Source organism: Hyperolius riggenbachi, chromosome 3, assembly GCF_040937935.1.
Source record: "Hyperolius riggenbachi isolate aHypRig1 chromosome 3, aHypRig1.pri, whole genome shotgun sequence".
NCBI classification, from domain to species: Eukaryota; Metazoa; Chordata; class Amphibia; order Anura; family Hyperoliidae; genus Hyperolius; species Hyperolius riggenbachi.
In genome coordinates this window covers 47,953,868-47,973,358 of record NC_090648.1, presented here as the reverse complement: position 1 = coordinate 47,973,358, position 19,491 = coordinate 47,953,868, and the positions used below count along the sequence as shown (strand labels likewise).

General features: G+C 42.3%; 1 protein-coding gene across 1 annotated transcript in view; it reads left to right on the top strand.

Annotated features, from left to right (window-relative positions):
* The window catches only part of LOC137562088 (serine-rich adhesin for platelets-like), a 61,298-nt gene that overhangs the window by 13,062 nt on the left and 28,745 nt on the right, over positions 1–19,491 (top strand). Inside the window, exons 3-6 of the mRNA XM_068273425.1 lie at positions 3,749–3,814; positions 5,908–6,003; positions 12,967–13,041; positions 15,537–15,632. Coding sequence (XP_068129526.1) covers positions 3,749–3,814; positions 5,908–6,003; positions 12,967–13,041; positions 15,537–15,632 — 333 coding nt within the window. The remainder of the gene's footprint in view (positions 1–3,748; positions 3,815–5,907; positions 6,004–12,966; positions 13,042–15,536; positions 15,633–19,491) is intronic.

Genomic DNA, 19,491 nt, shown 5'->3' with positions numbered 1-19,491 from the left:
GGGGAAGTTGAGCCAGTTCCTGCCGCCTGCAGGAGGAGACCCAGCGCAACAAATAAGGAGCTTGCAGCAGGCCCTTGTTGAGCGCTTGGAGGAAGCCTTCCCCCAGCCTTCCACCCCCACTGTCCAGCAGCGAGCACAGAGGCAGCAGCAGGTGCCTGCATCCAGCAGCAGCAAGCGCCCCACAGACCTGCTGTCTCTCAGCCACGAGCTCTACAGGACTGTAGAGGCTCCGGCAGCAGTGACTAGAGAGGAGATGCATGCAGCAGCATCCTCCTCCGGTCACAGCCAGCGCCTGACCCGCATGGTGGCTGACTACATGGGGTCGTACAGCGGGCTTGACAGCGATGCCCCTGTTGATCCCATGGAGTATTGGGTCAAGCGCATGGAGATCTGGAGCAAGCTGGCACAGTACGCCCTGGAAGTGCTGTCCTGCCCCCCTTCCAGCGTGCTGTCCGAGCGCTGCTTCAGTGCAGCTGGTGGCGTGGTCACCGAGAAACGCTCACGTCTGTCTCACAAGTCTGTGGACAGACTGACGTTTCTCAAGATGAACCAGGCGTGGGTGGAAGGCGAGTTCCTGGCCCCTGTTGTCGGCGAGAGGGGGACATGAACTGGCTGCCGGAACCATCGTTAATGTGCCTTACCACCCTTTACCACCTCCTGGCTCCTGCTCACTAAGCCAGCCTGGTTCACTTTGACTATTACGTCGCCTGCAGCCACACATTTTACACCTACAGTGGGCTGCTGTGTACTGCCCTTCTGCTGTCTGTCTGTGTTTCCCACTGCCAGGGTACACAGAATTACCTTCTGCTGCCACTCTGCCACCAGCTATTACGTCAAACAATAGCTATATTGGTTGCAAAACCAAAACCAAACAAACCATTAAAAAAAAAAAAAAGGTTTAATTTTTCGGAGGTGCCCGGGTTGAAAACTGTGTTGTCCCAGTTGTGTATTGGACACAATGTGGGCTGCACGACCGCTGTCTGGGACCTCCTGTTGTGTTTATTTACAGCCCTGGTATCACCGCTAGGTACCAGGGCTATTATGTCACGGCGAGCTGCCTGCCTCATTGACTGCCTGCTGCCACACACTCATCCTCCTCCTCCTGCTGCTGAATTTACCTCCTGCTGTCTTTGTGTTTCCACTGCCAGGGAGCACATACAATGGCGCTTCCAACATGCGTGCGCCCACCAGCTATTTGTTACGCTCAAAAATAGCTGCATTTCTTTAAAAAAAAAATTGAAAAGAGAAATACGTGAAGAAGAAGAAGACGATATTGAAAAAGAAGGAGAAGGAGAAGATGAAGATGAAGAAGAAGATGAAGAAGAAGATGAAGAAGATGATGAAGAAGAAGATGAAAAAGAAGAAGAAGATGAAGAAGATGAAGAAGAAGAAGATGAAGAAGAAGAAGAAGATGAAGAAGAAGAAGAAGAAGATGAAGAAGATGATGAAGAAGATGAAGAAGATGATGAAGAAGATGAAGAAGAAGAAGAAGAAGAAGAAGATGAAGAAGAAGAAGAAGAAGAAGAAGAAGAAGAAGAAGAAGAAGAAGATGAAGATGAAGATGAAGAAGAAGAAGATGAAGAAGAAGAAGAAGAAGATGAAGAAGATGAAGATGAAGAAGAAGAAGAAGATGAAGATGAAGAAGAAGAAGAAGATGAAGAAGATGAAGAAGAAGAAGATGATGAAGAAGACAATATAGAAGAAGAAGAAGAAAGATAAAGAAGAAGAAGAACAAGTATATACAGTAACACTACTGAACAAAATTAAGGACACAACTTCTCTTTCCACATTTTTTTTTAAAGGAACATCCCCACATAATCACTTGCTGTTGTTACTTGGAAAAAAAGATGTTTCTTGCATCATTCACCCTCAAAACAAGTGTTGGAAGCTATTTAAGGCCAATTCGAATAGTCAGCTCGAATAGTGAGCTCGAATACCGACTCGAATAGTGAGCTCGAAGTCCGAGGTCGAATCGAATAGTAAAAATTATTCGACTCGAATATTCGACTTACCTCGAATAATTTACTATTCGAATTCGACCAAACTCGAATTTTAAAAAGGGGTATTTGAGCATCACTATCACACAGCAAGGGGTTTAAAATCAGCTTGGCACCTCTGTGCAGAGCTGATTTTAAACCCCTTGCTGTGTGATACTCCTGTTGTTTATTGACTGAAGAAGCGGGACTATGCCCGTGAAACGTGTTGCTAGTTGTTTTTAGGAATATGTGAATAAATTGTTACTACCTCATTTGACAGCAACGTGTCTGTGTTTGGAGCAACTGGTCCACCACCGCCTCCTGAACTGCTGCTCAGAAAATGCTTTTGAAAACAAAGAAAACCCTAAGAATCCCCCATGAGGATATTTAAGCTGCTTACTGTTTTTACTAGAGTGGTCCTTTAAACCGCAGTGGTGGGTGGAAATTTAAATGTGGGGTTTTTTTTGCATTTTTAAAATCGATACAAGGTGTTTTTGGAAAATTCTTTTTTTGACTTGTACCCGCTATTCTTCTTAACATATGTAGCAATTGTGGTGTCACTACCATGTATGGGGGCTTTGCTATTCACTGCCAAAGTCAGCACACAATTATGCAAAACTGACACGAAATTTTAGGCGAACTTACAATTAAATCAATTGCATTTACAAACCGTAATTACTTATAAGCGAAAATGTACACGACATTTTTTATAATCGTAATTAGCTGATTACGACCATCACTGTTAAACTGTATCTATTAACTACTTTAGTACTAAGCTAATTGAAATCTATGCCCTGTTTTGGTGGTCACCTGGCTGGCAGGACATAGATTTCAGTCAGCCGTGTAACTTACATTGACAGACAGGGTCAGGAGCCAATGAAAGCAGCTCCTGACCGGCTCACAGGAACTCTGCTGTGATAGAGACGGCAGAGTGGGTGGCGCAGGTTCCCGACATGCGACAGTGACAGCGGTTGCGGCAGGTATGTGCGGTGAGGCGTCGTTATCTGTCGGGATTCCGCTGTTTCTGTACCAGCGGTCTCTGGTCCTTAAGGGGGCAGAGACTGCTGGTAATTAAGTGGTTAAAGATATACTTTGCTTTAGTACCACAATCTATGCAACCAAGGTCATCACTACACAAGCCATTTTGCAACTGAATGTCATTACTGGAACCCATAGTAACAGCATATGGGGTAAAAGATACCCAGAATTCTCTCTATTTTTGCCATTGGTTTAAAGGGTTGCACAAAGAATAAATAGGAAGTTAATCATCCATTTGCACCTTTTTATGTCAATGGCACAATTATTGTTAAGGGTGGAGATTCTGATACTGGAGGGATTGGTGCTCCCATAAGGGCAAAGTAAAGATGAGGCAATGGCAATGAGATCAAAGTTGTGTGCCCAGTCTCAGTCCTTGTGCCCACAAGGATCAGTGTAATTATAGTGAAGAGTCAGCATTTACATCTCTTTGAATGTATCATATTTGCAGATGAAAGAAACATAGCAGTGGCAGACCACTTTTTCAGGGTATTCACCCCTTTACCAAGCTGCTAAGAACTCTATCAGCTTGACAAAGGGATGATGCCCTCAAAACAGCTGTCTGTCACTGCAGTATATTTCTTCCATAGATCCTAATGGGGTAATTGCCCAGGGCCCCCGAATTGGCTGCCTGTCCCCCCTCCCCCCAGGTCTCCCGCTACGTGTATATAGTGATCCCCAGGGCCCCTGCAGAGTCTTTGGATTACATGAGTTACATGTGCCCCATCCCTGAGTAGATGCACTGGCGGGGATGAAGAAGGGCATCATTGAGACGTTGACGGAGAAGTGTGGTGGTCGGACAGGTGAGTCACTCCATGGCTGAAAACTCTACAGGGGCCCCGGGGACCAAATACATCTGGAGGGGGGAGACTTTGGGGGTCTTCTGGTTAGCTCTGGGTGTGGGGGGAGGGGCAGAAACAAAGGGACCTAATGCTGCTTATAAAGTGTAACGGGGACTCTATATCATTGTTGCCCAGGGCCCCATTGAGTCCTGAATTGGCCCTGACGGTTTATTTCAGTTTTCCTATTAGCTCTACAATGAAAACCCCTAGTACCTCCTCAGGGCTGGCTCTACCATAGAGGCAAAGGAGGCAGCTGCCCCAGGGCCCCAGAGCTTGTAGGGGCCCCCAGTGGCTACAAGAAGAAAACAATTTTTTTCAAATCGACCTTATAGTTTTTGAGAAAATCGATTTTAAAGTTTCAAAGGAAAAAAAATACACATTTAAAAACCAGCTGACTTTAATGGTTAATAGCAAATCCACCTTAAATTCTAGAAACCCTACATTTGCAGGATATGTTAAGGAGATTATTGGGAATAAGAGGAAAAAAACAATTTTTCAAAAAGACCTTATAGTTTTTGAGAAAATCGATTTTAAAGTTTTTCGAAAGGAAAAAAGTATACTTTTAAATGCGGTGAATGTCACTGTTAGTACCTAACGGTAGTGTAATTTTACATGCATCAAAAGAAAGAGTAATACATTTCCTGACGGGGTTTCCAGGGGGTCCATACGTAGCCGCAGCGCTTTGGCCAGGGATCGCTATACAGCCGCAACATGGCTGAATGAAGATCCCTGGCATTTTTTTTTTCCTATTTTCCCAATTTTTTTTATGTTTAGAGTGTGGATTTTTTTTTTTTAAATTATGTGGGGTCCCCCTTCCTGAAACTTTTTAACCCCTTGTCCCCCATGCAGGCTGGGGTAGCCAGAATGTGGAGCTCCGACCGATTGGGGTTTCAAAACCTGACTATACCAGCTGCAAAAAAAGGTCCCCTAATGCCAATTTTTGCTCCGGGGTATCTGTTGGGGGGCCCCCCAGGTTTATTTTGCCCTGGGGCCCCATTGTTGCTTAAACCGGCCCTGTACCTCCTCATTGAGAGATATCTAAATGTAGTGCGGTCTTCATACAAAACTTTGGTTTTGTTTTAAACTTTGTTGGCTCTGGTGGCTTCTTGCATGCAAAAGATTATGGAACATCATAACATTTGGTGGTTATGGTGTCAGCATAGTAGGTAAGTAGCTGCCATAAGCACTAAAGGACACTATCACAAAAAAATATAAACATATTTTAAATACATACATAACAGATGTACATTTCTCCCAACAGGGCTGTAGCAATAGGGGGTGCAGAGGTAGCAACCACATTGGGGCCCTTGGGCCAGAGAAGCCCCGAAGGGTCCATCCTCTATCACAGTATTAGCTCTCTGTTGGTCCTGTGCTGGTAATAATCACTTCTATAGATGCTTCGAATGGTAGTAATCCTTAACACACTGTTCCCCATTCTCTTCTTGCAACTTTTACACTGTGGTTGTCTTTAGTAGGTTTTGGTGCGTTGTATCAATTGTTATGTACAGAGTGCTTTGGGGGGCCCCCATGTAAGGGGCTCACAGCTCCTAAGCTACGCCACTGGCTCCCAAATAGAAAAGCACTATAAGTTATATTTTCCTATGTCACTTCCAGTGAGTAGTAAAAATGTAACAGGCTTTGGACTAGTCCATCACCTTTCCAGGAAGTGCTCCAGTAAAGAATAAAGAAAAAAATGAGAATCCTCCAAGAGGAGATGGACTAGTCCAAAGCCCGTCAGAGCTCTCAGATTAATACTTGGTACTGTGAATGATTGTGACATAAGGAAAAAGCCATTAATAGTGCATTTTATTCTGGTATTTTACATTTTACAGTTTTTCATGCCAGTGGTCCTTTATTATCACCTGACCAGTCAGATATTTTCAATAGCATATTAACAACTTACTGGACCTCTTTTCTAGTTCACTTGAGGAATCCATGCAGCAATTCATAAAAGGGAAGGAATAACAGTTTAGTTTTAGACACTTATTAAAGACTTTTAATACCTCAATGAATTGTACAATGTAATCAATGCAATCTCCATGTTTAACTTACAGAAATCTCAGACGTAACATCTTCAGAAGGAACAGATACATCATTTGCCAGCTCAAGTGATGTGACATCAGCTTACTCTATTCCCACCTCCACTACTGGTAAGACACTATTCTTTTTTTTTTTTTTTTACTCCTAAGTTTTATTAGAGATAAGTGTGTACAACACATGCAATCGCCTTCAAGTAGCTTACTTTAAAAAAAAAAAAAATAGTTAAGTTGTAACACGTCTATGAGCCAAACAGATATCCGAGAAGTAAGACCTCCAACCGCAGGTCTAAGAAAAATCAAAATACTCATAAACAATAAGGCTAAATGACATATAGTAATATTGTAAAATACTTTACACATATTAAAGTATGGTTACAAGATTGTCAAAAAAACAAAACAAAACGGACACTAGAACTATTATGAGTCTAAAACATTTGATTCCCAGATATTAGATGTGCACTTATTATTTGCTTGTCAGTGTATGGTATACGTTAGAACCAAATCTTGAACTCAACTAGGGTTCCCAAGACTTGTGATGGACATATATCCATCCCTGGAGTAGATCCTTCATATATTCATTCAGAATGACATTCTTTATCTTATTAACCACCTCATCTCACCCAATAGGCTGTTGCAGCCATGAGTGAGCAATGGAATGCAGACATCAAACCAAAAAGCGTTGATTCTGGTAATACCTTTAATGAAGAATAATTGTACATGGTCCGTTGCAAGCTTTCAAAACTTTAAGTCCCTTCTTCAGGCATTCTACTGAACTGGGTCATTATAGTTGCCAATAGTGTATGAAGAAAAAGTACATCCTCCAACTTAGATAGGTCCAGGTGGAGAATGTTCAGCAGAGCATTCCGTGGTTGGGGGGGAATTGACTTATGAAACATGTCTGACCCCATTTTATAGATTATGTCCCACAAAGAAGACACCACTGGGCAAGTCCACCATATGTGTACCATGTTGCCTACTTCTGCACATCCCCTAAAGCAGTGGTTATTAACATTAGCAGAGAACTTGCCATATCTAGAGGGAGCAATATAGGTTTTGTGTAAGTTTAGCTGAAACGTCCATCAAGGATATTTTCCTGAAGCTTCTAGCTGTGTTTGTTCAGATCTCACCCCAGAGAGAGTTGGGTATACAACACTTCAAATCTTTTTCCCATTCCTGCTTATATTTAAACTTGATCTCTCTCTGTGAGTCAATTAATCTTGAGCAGAAAAAGGATATCACATGCAACTGCAGACCCTGAGAAAAGGGATTCTAAGTCCGTTACCTGATAGGGTCTTAAGCTACCCAGGGATTGCAACATATATAGTGCTTAACCTGTAGGTATCTATAGTATTCCCTGAGGGGAATGTGATATTGTAGTGTAAGCTCCACAAATGTGATCACTGGGTCATTCTGTAAAAGATATCCAGATTAAGCCTTTATGTATCCACTCTTGGAAATCAGTTCCCCTCAGGCCAGGACGGTATGACACTATTCTAAATGGACAGTTATACTGAAGTGATAATGTCAGTAATAACATATACAAATAAAACTGAGGGGCACTTATAAAGTAGAAAAGGTGCTCTATGGAATCATGTGGGAAAGTGTGCTTACCTTCCCAAAAACAACAAATTAACATATGAAAAGACCTTTAATAATTTATGCGGTACGGGACCATGTGTAGTTAAAACTATGCCACTCTTAAGCCGACTTAAGTCTGATGCGTTGCAGTTTTAAGGCTACCAACTCCTGTGCACGGGGCGTGATAGCGCATTCTTGCAGGCAACAAACTCAGCTGTTTAAAGACAGTTGAGCTCCATATCTTCGTCAGGAACCAATTTCAAGTAAAAAAAAAAGGCTCTGCTTCTTAAGGGCCCGGAGCCTCACAGCCGTAAATAAGTTAATCATGACATGTTTCATCAGACACAACCGACTTTCTTATGTAAAATCTTAAAGAGGAACTTCAGCCTAAACAAACATACTGCCATTAAGTTACATTAGTTATGTTAATTAAAATAGATAGGTAATATAATCTCTTACCCACCCTGTTTAAAAAAAAAAACAGGCAAATGTTTGATTTCATGAGGGCAGCCATGTTTTTGGTTGAAAGGAGGTGACAGGGAGCATGAGACACAGTTCCCACTGTCCTGTATCCTGAGCACCTCTCCCAGTTGCTAGGCAATGTGAATAACAACATAGGAAATCCCATCATGCTTTGCACAGCATCAGTTTTTTTTGATGGGTGGAGCATAGCTAAAAATGCAGCTAAAAATGATGCTTTGGTAAGAAAAACAAAGTGCTGTTAAAGAAACACCAAGCCTTTTCAGTTCTGCTGAGTAGATTTTTAGTGGATTTAGAGTGGACTACTCTACAACTTAACTATTCACAACATTAATTTATTGCATGACTAGCTGACGGCCCGGCATTGCCTGGGTATGTATTTGGCTGGTGTTGGCTGCACCCACTTTTTGTAACCCTAACACACAATTACTCAATTACCTATTGACCAAGTTTGTGAGCTTTGCGGTCTTTGGCATTCTCTAATATTTGCAGTTTACACACTACTCAGCATTCTACATGATTTTACAGAGCAGGCTAGTGAACTTTTGAACCCTCCTCTGCAGAGAAAAAGAAAATACGACTGACAGTTGAGATAACAAGCTTCTGAAGACAGAGCTCTCTGTGACTTTGAAAGTCGTGAGGCTCAATAGCTCTTTTGCATAGATAACAACTGGAGTTTCTTAACTCGTCCTGATCTGGAAACAATATTAGACGCATGTCTCTGCTCGTAATGTTTTATTTCTTAGCGGTACTACACATACAAATCATTATATCATTTTTTTTTTTCCGCTTCAGTGTAATTTCACTTCACCTCCAAGGATTTTCCCCCTAAAAAAAACAGAGCAATTTTCACCTGTCAGCACTCCTTCCATTCATTCACCTATAACTTAATTGCTACTTATCACAATTAAACAATCTATATCTTGTTTTCTTTTTTTTCCGCAGCCAATTAGGCTTTCTTTGGGGGTACTTTTTGCTAAGAATTATTTTATTCTAAAACTGTTTTAACAGGAACAATAAGAAAAAAATGGAAAACATGCATTCTTCCTCAGTTTCAGTTTTGCGTCCATCCCTAATTACAAGATTACAAGCCCATAATTTATAAAGTAATAGTAATATACCCTCTTGACATACATATTAAACAAGTTCAGTCCCTAAGGTAACTATTCATGTATTTTTTCTATTTTTAAATAAAATAAAAAAATGGCAACTATTAGGGAGTGTGGGAGGTCAGGGGTTAATTTGAAACATAAAAATACGTTCTAAATATGTCCTTTATTGAACAAAAAAATAGATATAATTTTACTTTTTGGCCACAAGATGTCCTCGCCGCTCACTTTCTTATGCGTAGTATTACTACGCATAGAAGTAGTGATGGATGGAAGCTCTTTTTGAATGGCAGTGCCGTCTCATAGACGGCTGCTGTCATTTCACATGGACTTAGATCAATAAATGTGTTCCCATTCATTGATCTAGTGGGTACCGATCAGCGGTTGTAATGACTGCAGGGACCGGGAGTTGGGGGGGCAAGATGGAACGCGTGGCGGGGAGGGACGTAGTAGCTACACCCCTACAAGCAGTTATAACATTTTGCAGGGACGTAGTTACTTGTCCCAGGGGAAGGGAAGTCATTAAACATCTAGTGCTACACTACGGTGTGGCTATATAAATAATGAAGAAGAAGAATGCCACTCAGAATACATCTCCACTAGGAGATGGACTAGTCAGAACTCTCAGATCAAAAATAAGTACTGTGAGTGATTGTGACATGGAAAAAGTAAACTATTGTGTATGTTACATTTTACTCTTATGTTTAAAGTTTACCATTTTTCATGCTAGTTGTCCTTTCTCACCTCTCCATTTAGACATTAGCATTTCACATGGTGATAGCATATTATGGGCAGCAGATAATGAGCAGCAGATAATGAGCAGCATAGTGGTGTATTGCATAGCACGCTCACCTTGCAACATTGGGTCATGGGCTCAAACCCCAGCCAGGGCACTATCTGCACAGAGTTTGTATGTTGTGTCTGTGTGGGTTTCCTCCGGGCACTCTGGTTTCCTCCCAAATAAAAAAAAAAATAGAGATAAGTTAATTGGCTTCCTTAGACTATAATGGACATTTTGGCTGGTACACACAATGAGATTTTCTGGCAAATTTACTGCCAGATCGATTATTTCCAACAGATTATTTCCAACATGTCCGATCTGTTTTCTGATCAATTTCCCATTCACTCCTATGCAAAATCGATCGGAAATCAGATCGACCATGTTAGAAATAATCAATGTGGCAGTAAATCTGCCAGAAAATCTCATTGTGTGTGCCTAGCATATGACTATGGTGGAAATTAAACTGTGAGCCCCTCTGAGGGTTAAAGGAGAAATATATATATACTCTGTGCATCGCTGCGGAAGATGTTGGTGCTATATAAGTAATAAAGAATAAAATAATAATAATTAACAGAAATATTTACTGTACCCCTTTTGTAGTTCACTTGAAAAATCCTCGGTGCATTACAGAAAAAGGAAGGAGTAACACATTAAGTTTAGCTAGGGATGTAGAACAGCTCAAATTAATTGATGGGGCTGAATAAGGAACGGTGTGGTCCATCAGGTAGACCACATTTCTCAGTCAGTCCATCCTAACACTGGCATGGATATGGCCCTTGAGGACTGAAGTTGGACACCAGTGGTTTAGCCAATCATTAAATATTTGTTTTTGTAATACCTCCATGAACTGTACAATGTAATATAAACATGTTTCTTTTACAGCAATCCCAGCAGACATAACATCTGCGGAGGGAACAGCTACATCATTTTCCAGCTCACGTGATGTGACGTCAGGTGACTCTATTCCCACCGAGACTTCTGGTAGGACATTATTTTAAATGTGCAGATATATAATAATGACAATTAGTGATGAGCGTAATGACCTATTTAAGATTACGTGAAATTTCATAATCGTAATTGGCTTAAAGTCCTGGGGGCGTGTTTTGCAGCGGATTGCACACGCCGCTGCGCGCACATTTCCACTTGAATGAAGGAGTTCCGCTCCATCATCAGTCTCCCAGTGTTGATCGCCGCTAGGAGACTGTTAGATAGTGAAACTGCCGTCTATTTACATTGTGTGATACGGTTATCCCCCTGGGAGGCTCAGGAGCGATCGGCTCTCATAGGCTGATGCCTCTGACAGCCGGTCACTGTCATTGGCTGGCAGGGGGGGAAGGGAGGGTGGGGAAAAAAAAGATTATAAATGAGTAGGCAAATTTCTAAAATAAATAAATAAACAAATACAAATAAATAAATAAACAAACATGCCGGCAGGAATCAGAGCCCACCAACAGAAAGTTCTTTTGGTGGGCAGAAAAGGAGGGGGGAATCACTTGTGTGCTGAGTTATACGGCCCTGCAGCGAGGCCTTTAAGCTGCAGTGGCTTAAAGTGTAAAAAATAGCCTAATAGCTTAGTCACTAGGAGGTGTAAGCCTACGGTCCTGAACTGGTTAAAGGACAAAAATATATATACTCTGTACAGTGCTGCGGAAGATGCTGACCCTATGTAAGTAATAAAGAATAAAATAATAATAATTAACAAAAATATTTACTGGACCCCTTTGCAGTTCACTTGAAAAATCCACGGTGCATTACAGAAAAAGGAAGGAGTAACAAATTAAGTTTAGCTAGGGATGTAGAACAACTCAAATTAATTGATGGGACTGAATATAAAAAAGATGTGGTCCATCAGGTAGACCACATTTCTCAGTCAGTCCATCCTAACACTGGCATGGATATGGCCCTTGAGGACTGAAGTTAGACACCAGTGGTTTAGCCAATAATTATATATATGTTTTTATACTACCTCCATGAACTGTACAATGTAATATAAACAACATGTCCATGTTTCATTTACAGCAATCCCAGCACTCGTAACATCTCCAGAGGGAACAGCTACATCGTTTTCCAGCTCACGTGATGTGACGTCAGGTGACTCTATTCCCACCGAGAATTCTGGTATGACATTATTTTAAATGTACAGATATAATGACAATTAGCGATGAGCGTAATGACCCATTTAAGATTACTTAAAAAATGTTGCGTAATTTGCAAAATTACGATTCTGACTGTAATTGGAAATTCGTAATTTTGCAAAATTACACAAGATTTTGCGTATATGCAAACATTTTTTAATTCTGAACATTTTTCATAATTACGATTGTTTCCATAATGGAAACAAATTGGAATTTTGTGTATTAAATATTGCAAGGCCCAAAACCAAGTGTCTAAGCATGCATGACCACAAAATGCAGTGCACCTTGACGAAGAGGACCTGTCTTAGAAGTGGCTGTAGGTAGAGCCTCCTGGCTCCCCTTTACATACCTGATGTTTAACTCTTTCAGGCCGAGAAAAAAAAAAGGAACTCAGCATAGTTATTAGTGAGCTTGGTACTATACATACACATTTCATACACATACACATTTCATCATGTCACAGCCGCTTTTCTAATTGTTAGAGCACCGCGATAACATGTAAATCGCAGTGCACATTTTCTGCTATGATGCTTCCTTCGCAATTCACTTTTTGCTGAATCGCGTTCCTGGCCGGCGCGATTCTCATCACGATCGCACTACATTCCGGACGGCAGTACATCGCAATGCTGACAGTGGAAAAAGCAGCTTGCGTGATCACAAGCACAGGTGATTTGCTCTTGTGATCGCACTTGCTAGTGGAAAATGGCCCTTAGCCTTTCGGAGTAATGCTCCCTAACAATCAGCCAAAGCACAAAGGAAACCGGCAATAGGATTTGCCGGTAATTCTCGTGCGATGGCAAGATGATAAGTAGCTCGCATCTGAAAGCTACTTATCACCTCGAATAAGATATGGCCCCTAGGGAAGTAATGCAGGTGTCATTATATATAAACATAGGGAAGTAAATCACACTCGGAAATATAAAGTTTAGAGTTAATTTTATCATTGCTTTATTTCAATAATTATAAGTGGTGTATATTTCTATTTTTACAGGTACACCATCAACACAGAAACCTTCCATAACTGATTGTATCTTCACAGACCATACAAATAATGCGGTTGTTTTTGGTATGTGAATATTTTCCCCCTTTGTGTACAGATAGCAGGGTTGCTCGTCAAGCCCTCTTGCTCCCACTTTTCTTAACATAACCTGCAAATTTGGTGATTCTGGCATTTAAGGGGGCTACGCTATTAACCCTTAAAGTCGGCGGGTTTTGAATAGTGATGTGGCGAACTGTTCGCCTGGCGAAAATCCCTGGGGGCTTTACTACTTCCGGGTCGCTCTGACCCGGAGTAGTACGCCTGTGCTGCCCGGCGGAGCGCGTCCCAGATTGCGCTCCTATTGCCGGGCACTCTCTGTGCATGAGCGTGACGTCGTGCCCGGTCAGAGTGACCCGGAAGTAGTATAGCCACCAGGGATTCAGAGATTCAGCAACACTGATAGCCACATCTCTAGTTTTGAATCACGACTCATGATTTGGATTTTCCCGACCCGGATTCGAATCCACTCGAATCAAATTCGAGTACATTCGAACATCCGGCCGAATCCGGATTTGACCCGGACCCGAATGCACTCAAATAGAATTTGGGTGCATTCGAGCAACACTGACAGCAACACTGATAGCCTTGTTGCCTGCATGACACGTGTGCCATATTTTATTGACATAACAATAAAGCAACAAAAACATTTTACTTTGTATCATTCAAAAAACTCTTCATAGATTTACCCTCAGACTGACGCCAACATCTTTAGACATTTAAGAGTTTCCACCTTTATACGCTACAGACATCAAAAGATGTTTCATACCAACACTTGTTTGCATTCCGCAAAAGTCTTTAGGCATTTCTGAATGTTTGCAACCATGCATCTAGAAGAGTATCTTCGGAAGGAGTTTTGACAAAGGTACACCTTAAGATGGTGCGTGACAAAATGAGGCAAACATTTGGAAACACCTAAAGACCAGTATTACAAGTAGCTAGTACAGGCATGTAGCTTATTTTAAAAAATAAGTGGCATTCTAAGAATTAATAAAAATCCTTTAAAGTGTACTTACACAGCGAAAATTTGGCTACTGGGATAATGCAATAACCCTTGTAGCATGTTTGTAAGGGTCTGTTCGCATCTAAAACTGCAATGCGGGAGTGATTTTTCCGCGATGAACGTGGAAAAATCACTGGACACTGCAGCGGTTTATGCATTCTAATCGCGATCGCTAATCACGAATTGCCAGCAAACCGCTGCATGTAACACGTTTGCGGTTAACGCTAACTGCAAACGTGGCTGTGAGAACACTGCCATAGTGTTACATGTGCTAAAAAAACTTTTAAAAACTGCTAGCGGTTTTCCTTGAGCGGGAATCGCTCAAGGTATCGGTATCTGGCTAAAAATGCTGTCTGGATAGGATAATTTACAGACCATGGCCATCATTTAGAGAGAAGTAACATCCTTCTCTGATCAGCTCTGCTATTTCTACTGTATACTCTCCATGTATTTACTGTGTGTGTGTGTGTGTGTGTGTGTGTGTGTGTGTACAGTGTGTGTGTGTGTGTGTGTGGTGTGTGTGTGTGTGTGTGTGTGTGTGTGTGTGTGTGTGTGTGTGGTGTGTGTGTGGTGTGTGTGTGTGTGTACAGTGTGTGTGTGGTGTGTGTGTGTGTGTGTGTGTGTGTGTGTGTGTGTGTGTGTGTGTGTGTGTGTGTGTGTGGTGTGTGTGTGTGTGTGTGTGTGTGCGTGTGTCTGTGTGTGTCTGTGTGTGTGTGTGTGTGTGTGTGTGTGTGTGTGGTGTGTGTGTGTGTGTGTGTGTGTGTGTCTGTGTGTGTGTGTGTGTGTGTGTGTGGTGTGTGTGTGTGTGTGTGTGTGTGTCTGTCTGTGTGTGTGTGTCTGTGTGTGTGTGTGTGTGTCTGTGTGTGTGTGTGTGTGTGTGTGTGTGTGTGTGTGTGTGTGTGTGTGTGTGTGTGTGTGTGTGTGTGTTATACGATAATAAGATAAGTTAATTAATTGGCTTCCCCCTAAATTACTACATGATACATACACATAGGACATATGACTATGGTAGGGATTCGATTGTGAGCCCCTCTGAGGGACAGTTAGTGACAAGACAATATATTCTGTATAGCGCTGCATAATATGTCGGTGCTATATAAATACTTTAAATAAATAAATAAAAAATAAATAAATAAATACAGGTGCCATATGGTATTAGGTAGCCAGAGGTTCTCTCAGTATTAAGTAGCTAGAGGTGACCCAAAGTATTAGGTAGCTAGATGTTCCCCCAGTTGAAGGGAGATCTGGTCAGTGGAATTCTGAGAGTCAGGTGAGTAGCCTCTCATTTGTCATTTCAACTTGACTTGGACCTCTGCACAGGGAGAGAAGAGAGGGAGGCACTCAGAGAGGGGAGTGAGCTGCCTTTCCATCAACAGTTGCCTGTAGGCACGTGCCTACAGTGCCTTATGGTGAATCAGGCCCTGAGTTCTACTCTAGACAACCATTAAGAATTTTTTATTACTACTTCCATAAACTGTACAATTTAATCTAAAATATATGTCTGTCCATGTTTAACTTACAGAAATCTCAGACGTAACATCTTCAGAAGGAACAGATACATCATTTGCCAGCTCAAGTGATGTGACATCAGCTTACTCTATTCCCACCTCCACTACTGGTATGACACTTCAAAATATACAGATTTTTGGAAATAATAATTACAGTAAAAATAATGATCACAGAGATTATATGTACAGTATCTCACAAGTGTGAGCACACCTCTCAAATTTTTGTAAATGTTTTTATTATATCTTCTCATGGGACAACACTGAAGATAAATTAAAGTCAGTGTACACTGCTTGTATAACAGTGTACATTCCCTGTCCCTTCAAAACAACTCAACACACAGCTATTAATGCCTAAACCTCTGACAACAGACCCTGTGCTCCTCCATCTTCCGTTTGAGCATGTCACACAGATACTCAATAGGGTTCAGCTCTTGAGACATGCTTGGCCATAGTGCTGCTCGGATACCCCTTTTCAAAATATGAATTGAATTCGGATCCGGATACCCAGATATCCGGATCCGAATCAGATATCCGAATCCGAACTTTGCGGTATCTGAATAGATTCGGATATTAGAACCCATTATCCGGGATGTCCGCCCGGATTCGGATATCCGGATAGAAAACCGGAAGTGGCCTGTAAATTGCTTCCAACACGCTTTTTAAGGTAAATGATGCATGTAGCATCATGGTTTCTTTTTTAAAGGGAAATACTAATTTATTATGTGGGGAGTTCAAATACAAAAAAAAATAGCTGTAAATTAACATCAGGCCTAGTTTCCAGACAGCGGTCGTGCAGCCCACATTGTGTCCAAGTCCAACCGCACAACTGGGACATGGCAGTTTTCAGCCCAGACACCTCCAAAAATGATGCAGCAATTGTGTTTTGGGTTAAATATAGGTGGTATCAACACAGCAGCAGTTGCCTGTGTCACCCTAGCGGTGGGAGCAGCACAGGCAGCAGGAGCAGGGCAATGCAGCAGCAGGTGTAACGTGTACCAGGAGAATGCCGGATGTGGCAAGTGGCACATGCATGTTGCACATGGCACGCGTACGTGGCACGTGGCACATGTACGTGGCACATAGCGTTGGTACCATGGGTGTAAAAAAATTGTGAACCAGGCGGCTTAGTTATAGTCATAGTCATAGTTAATAATCAGGAGGAGCCAGGAGGTTTTGGTGGTGGTAAAGGGTGGTAAGGCAGACATAGTGATTCACGGTCACTTCAAGTCCCCTCTTGCCAACACCAGGGAAAGACTCACCCAACACAGTCTGGCGGCGTTTTTTCTTTGCACGGAAAGCGGTGTAGGGAAGCAGAGGAGGCCACTAAGGACTGGCTGCTTGAACAGGCCTCAGTGTCGGCAGGAGTGGCAAAGGGGGTTCTGGTGCTCTTAGTCTGACCACTGCCAGTGCCAGCTTGCTTCAGCCAGATGATGTGGGGTACTTGTACTTTATTAAAATCGAGGTTGGAATTTAAAGCAAATCAGCACGGAGTGTCAGACAGCAGAGAAGAAGACAGTGCACACTAACTGTCTAACTACACAATACACAGTAATCCTATTCCCTAACCTATACTGTGGCTAATAGCAGGCCAGCAGCAGGCCTGGTCTCTGTGCACAGCACACACAGACACAGGACCTAATAGCAGCTGCTGCAGGCCTGCAGCACAAACTTTTACTGTCACTGAATGAAATCAAGCTATCTACCTAATAAACAATAGAGCAATAGTGTAGTGAAGGTGTTAATCACTGAAAAGCTTTAGGTTTATCACTGTATACAGCACTTGCTAGGCCAGGCAGCATCACTGGAGCATGTCTCTCAGTGAGCAATCACACAAGCAAGGACGAGACTTCTCATCATGGCACGCCTCCTTATATACAGGTGGGGCTGGCCAGGGTTCCGTTCTGTGATTGGGTGCTAGGACTTAGGCTGGGAGTCCTCTCATTGGCTCAATGAGGTCAGAAGGGGCTGGTCAGGGTTCCCTTCTGTGATTGGTTGCTAGGGCTTAGGATGGGAGCCCTCTGATTGGCTCAATGACGTCATGGACAACATCTCCTTAGTTACAGTATCCGGATTCGGATATCCGATCTCATTATCTGACCGGATTCCGGATTTCAGATAGATAGCGCTATTCGGATTTGCACAGATATCCGGAATCCGAATCCGAGTTCGGATAGCGGAAAAAAATTCAGATTATCTGGGTAGTTTGGATATCCGAATATTGCATGAGCACTGCTTGGCCAGTCCAGCACGTTTACTCTCAGTTTCTTGAGCAAGGCAGAGGTTATCTTGGAGCTGAGTTTGGGGTTGTTATCATGTTGGAATGCTGCCCTTCAGCCCAGTTTCCGAAGGGAGTGGATTATGTTCTGCTTCAGTATGTTACAGTACATGTCGGCACTGAAGGTTCCTTCAATAAACTAGAGCTCTTCTTTGCTGGCAACACTCATTGAGCCACAAACCATGACACTCTCATCACCATGCTTGACTGTAGGCAAGATACTTTTACCTTTGTACTCCTCCCCTGGTTTCTGCCCCACACGCTTGATACCATTTGAACCAAATACGTTTTCTTGGTCTCATCAGACCACAGGACATGGTTCCAGCAATCCATGTCCTTGGCCTGCTTGTCTTCAGCAAATTGTTTGCAGTTTTTCTTGTGCATTATCTTTAAAAGAGAATTCCTTCTGTGTCCTCAGAAAAAAAAAATCTTTTTTATTCACTAAAAGCATCAGGAGGAGATCGTTCCATTTGCATAGGTGTTTTTAAATATCCCCATCTCTGCAACTATTAACCTCATGTGTCTAATTTAGTCAGTCAGTGCAAAAGGTATAAACCTTTCTCTCTGAATGAGCTGTCCCGATAAGATGCCAGGCTCTCATGGATGGCTGAAGTGTCTGAGGAGAATGCATTGAAAACCTTGTGCAGGGCTAAGAGTTTATTTCCACTGGGTACCACATCAGTTTATGGCTAAAGGGATTTGAACAAAACTGCAGCATTCTGTGCAGAATCACATCGGCATATGATTTAGAGGCCAAGCCTATTGTCTGAATAAGCAGTATTTACCCATATGCCACGCATGCAGGGAAACATTGCATATTCAGAGGTGCCCTAAGCAGAAGGAAAGCTATATGTATCTTATCTGCTAATTGAGTAAACATTCTCTGCTAAATGTGTGTGAAACCTGACATGAAGTAAGGGTCTGTCAGTGGTGTATCTTGAGGGAAGCAGGCATGGCTAGTGCCATGGGCGCCACAGCACCCACCGGCATCATGCCTGCACCCGTCCTGTGCCGCTATTTCTCGTATGCTGACTGCCACTGCTGTGTCCTCTCCTGTCCACTCTGCCTTCAGTCAACAGCGCAGTGAAGAGAGGGCACATGGTGCCTGCAGACAAAGCACTGACTGCACATGCGGAAGTGACGTCATCAGTCATCAGCTGCATGTTGTATATATTTAATGCGCAAGGGACATGTAGACTCTAGGACTTGCAGGACAGAGGAGGACACACAGATACTGGACACAGGGGGAAAGAGGCGCTGGTACCAATAATATAGTATTCGGACTACAAGACATAGTAACTTTTCCCCCCACTTTTGGGGGAGAAAAAGTACATCTTATAGTCTAAAAAATACGGTACATACTGTTACATGTGGTTGATTCAGATGGGAGATTCCTCCTCCATACATAGACAGCTTTGGAATATTACTTTACTCCACGTGTTAAGTAACATTGATCAAGCTTCTGTCCAGTTTATTTGTAATATCTTTCTGTCATTTGATCTTGTTCATTGTTTTAACCTCCTTGGCGGTCTGATTCTTTCCAGATTTTAGGGTCTAAAAGCGGTGCAATTTTTTTCCACTCTTTCAGACCCTAAAACCTGAAAAAAATCATTCTGGCAGGGACATCTGCAGCAAAAAAAAAAAAAAAAGTACCTTCCTGGGCTCCTGTGCTGCAGTTTTCTCTTTGCCCACAA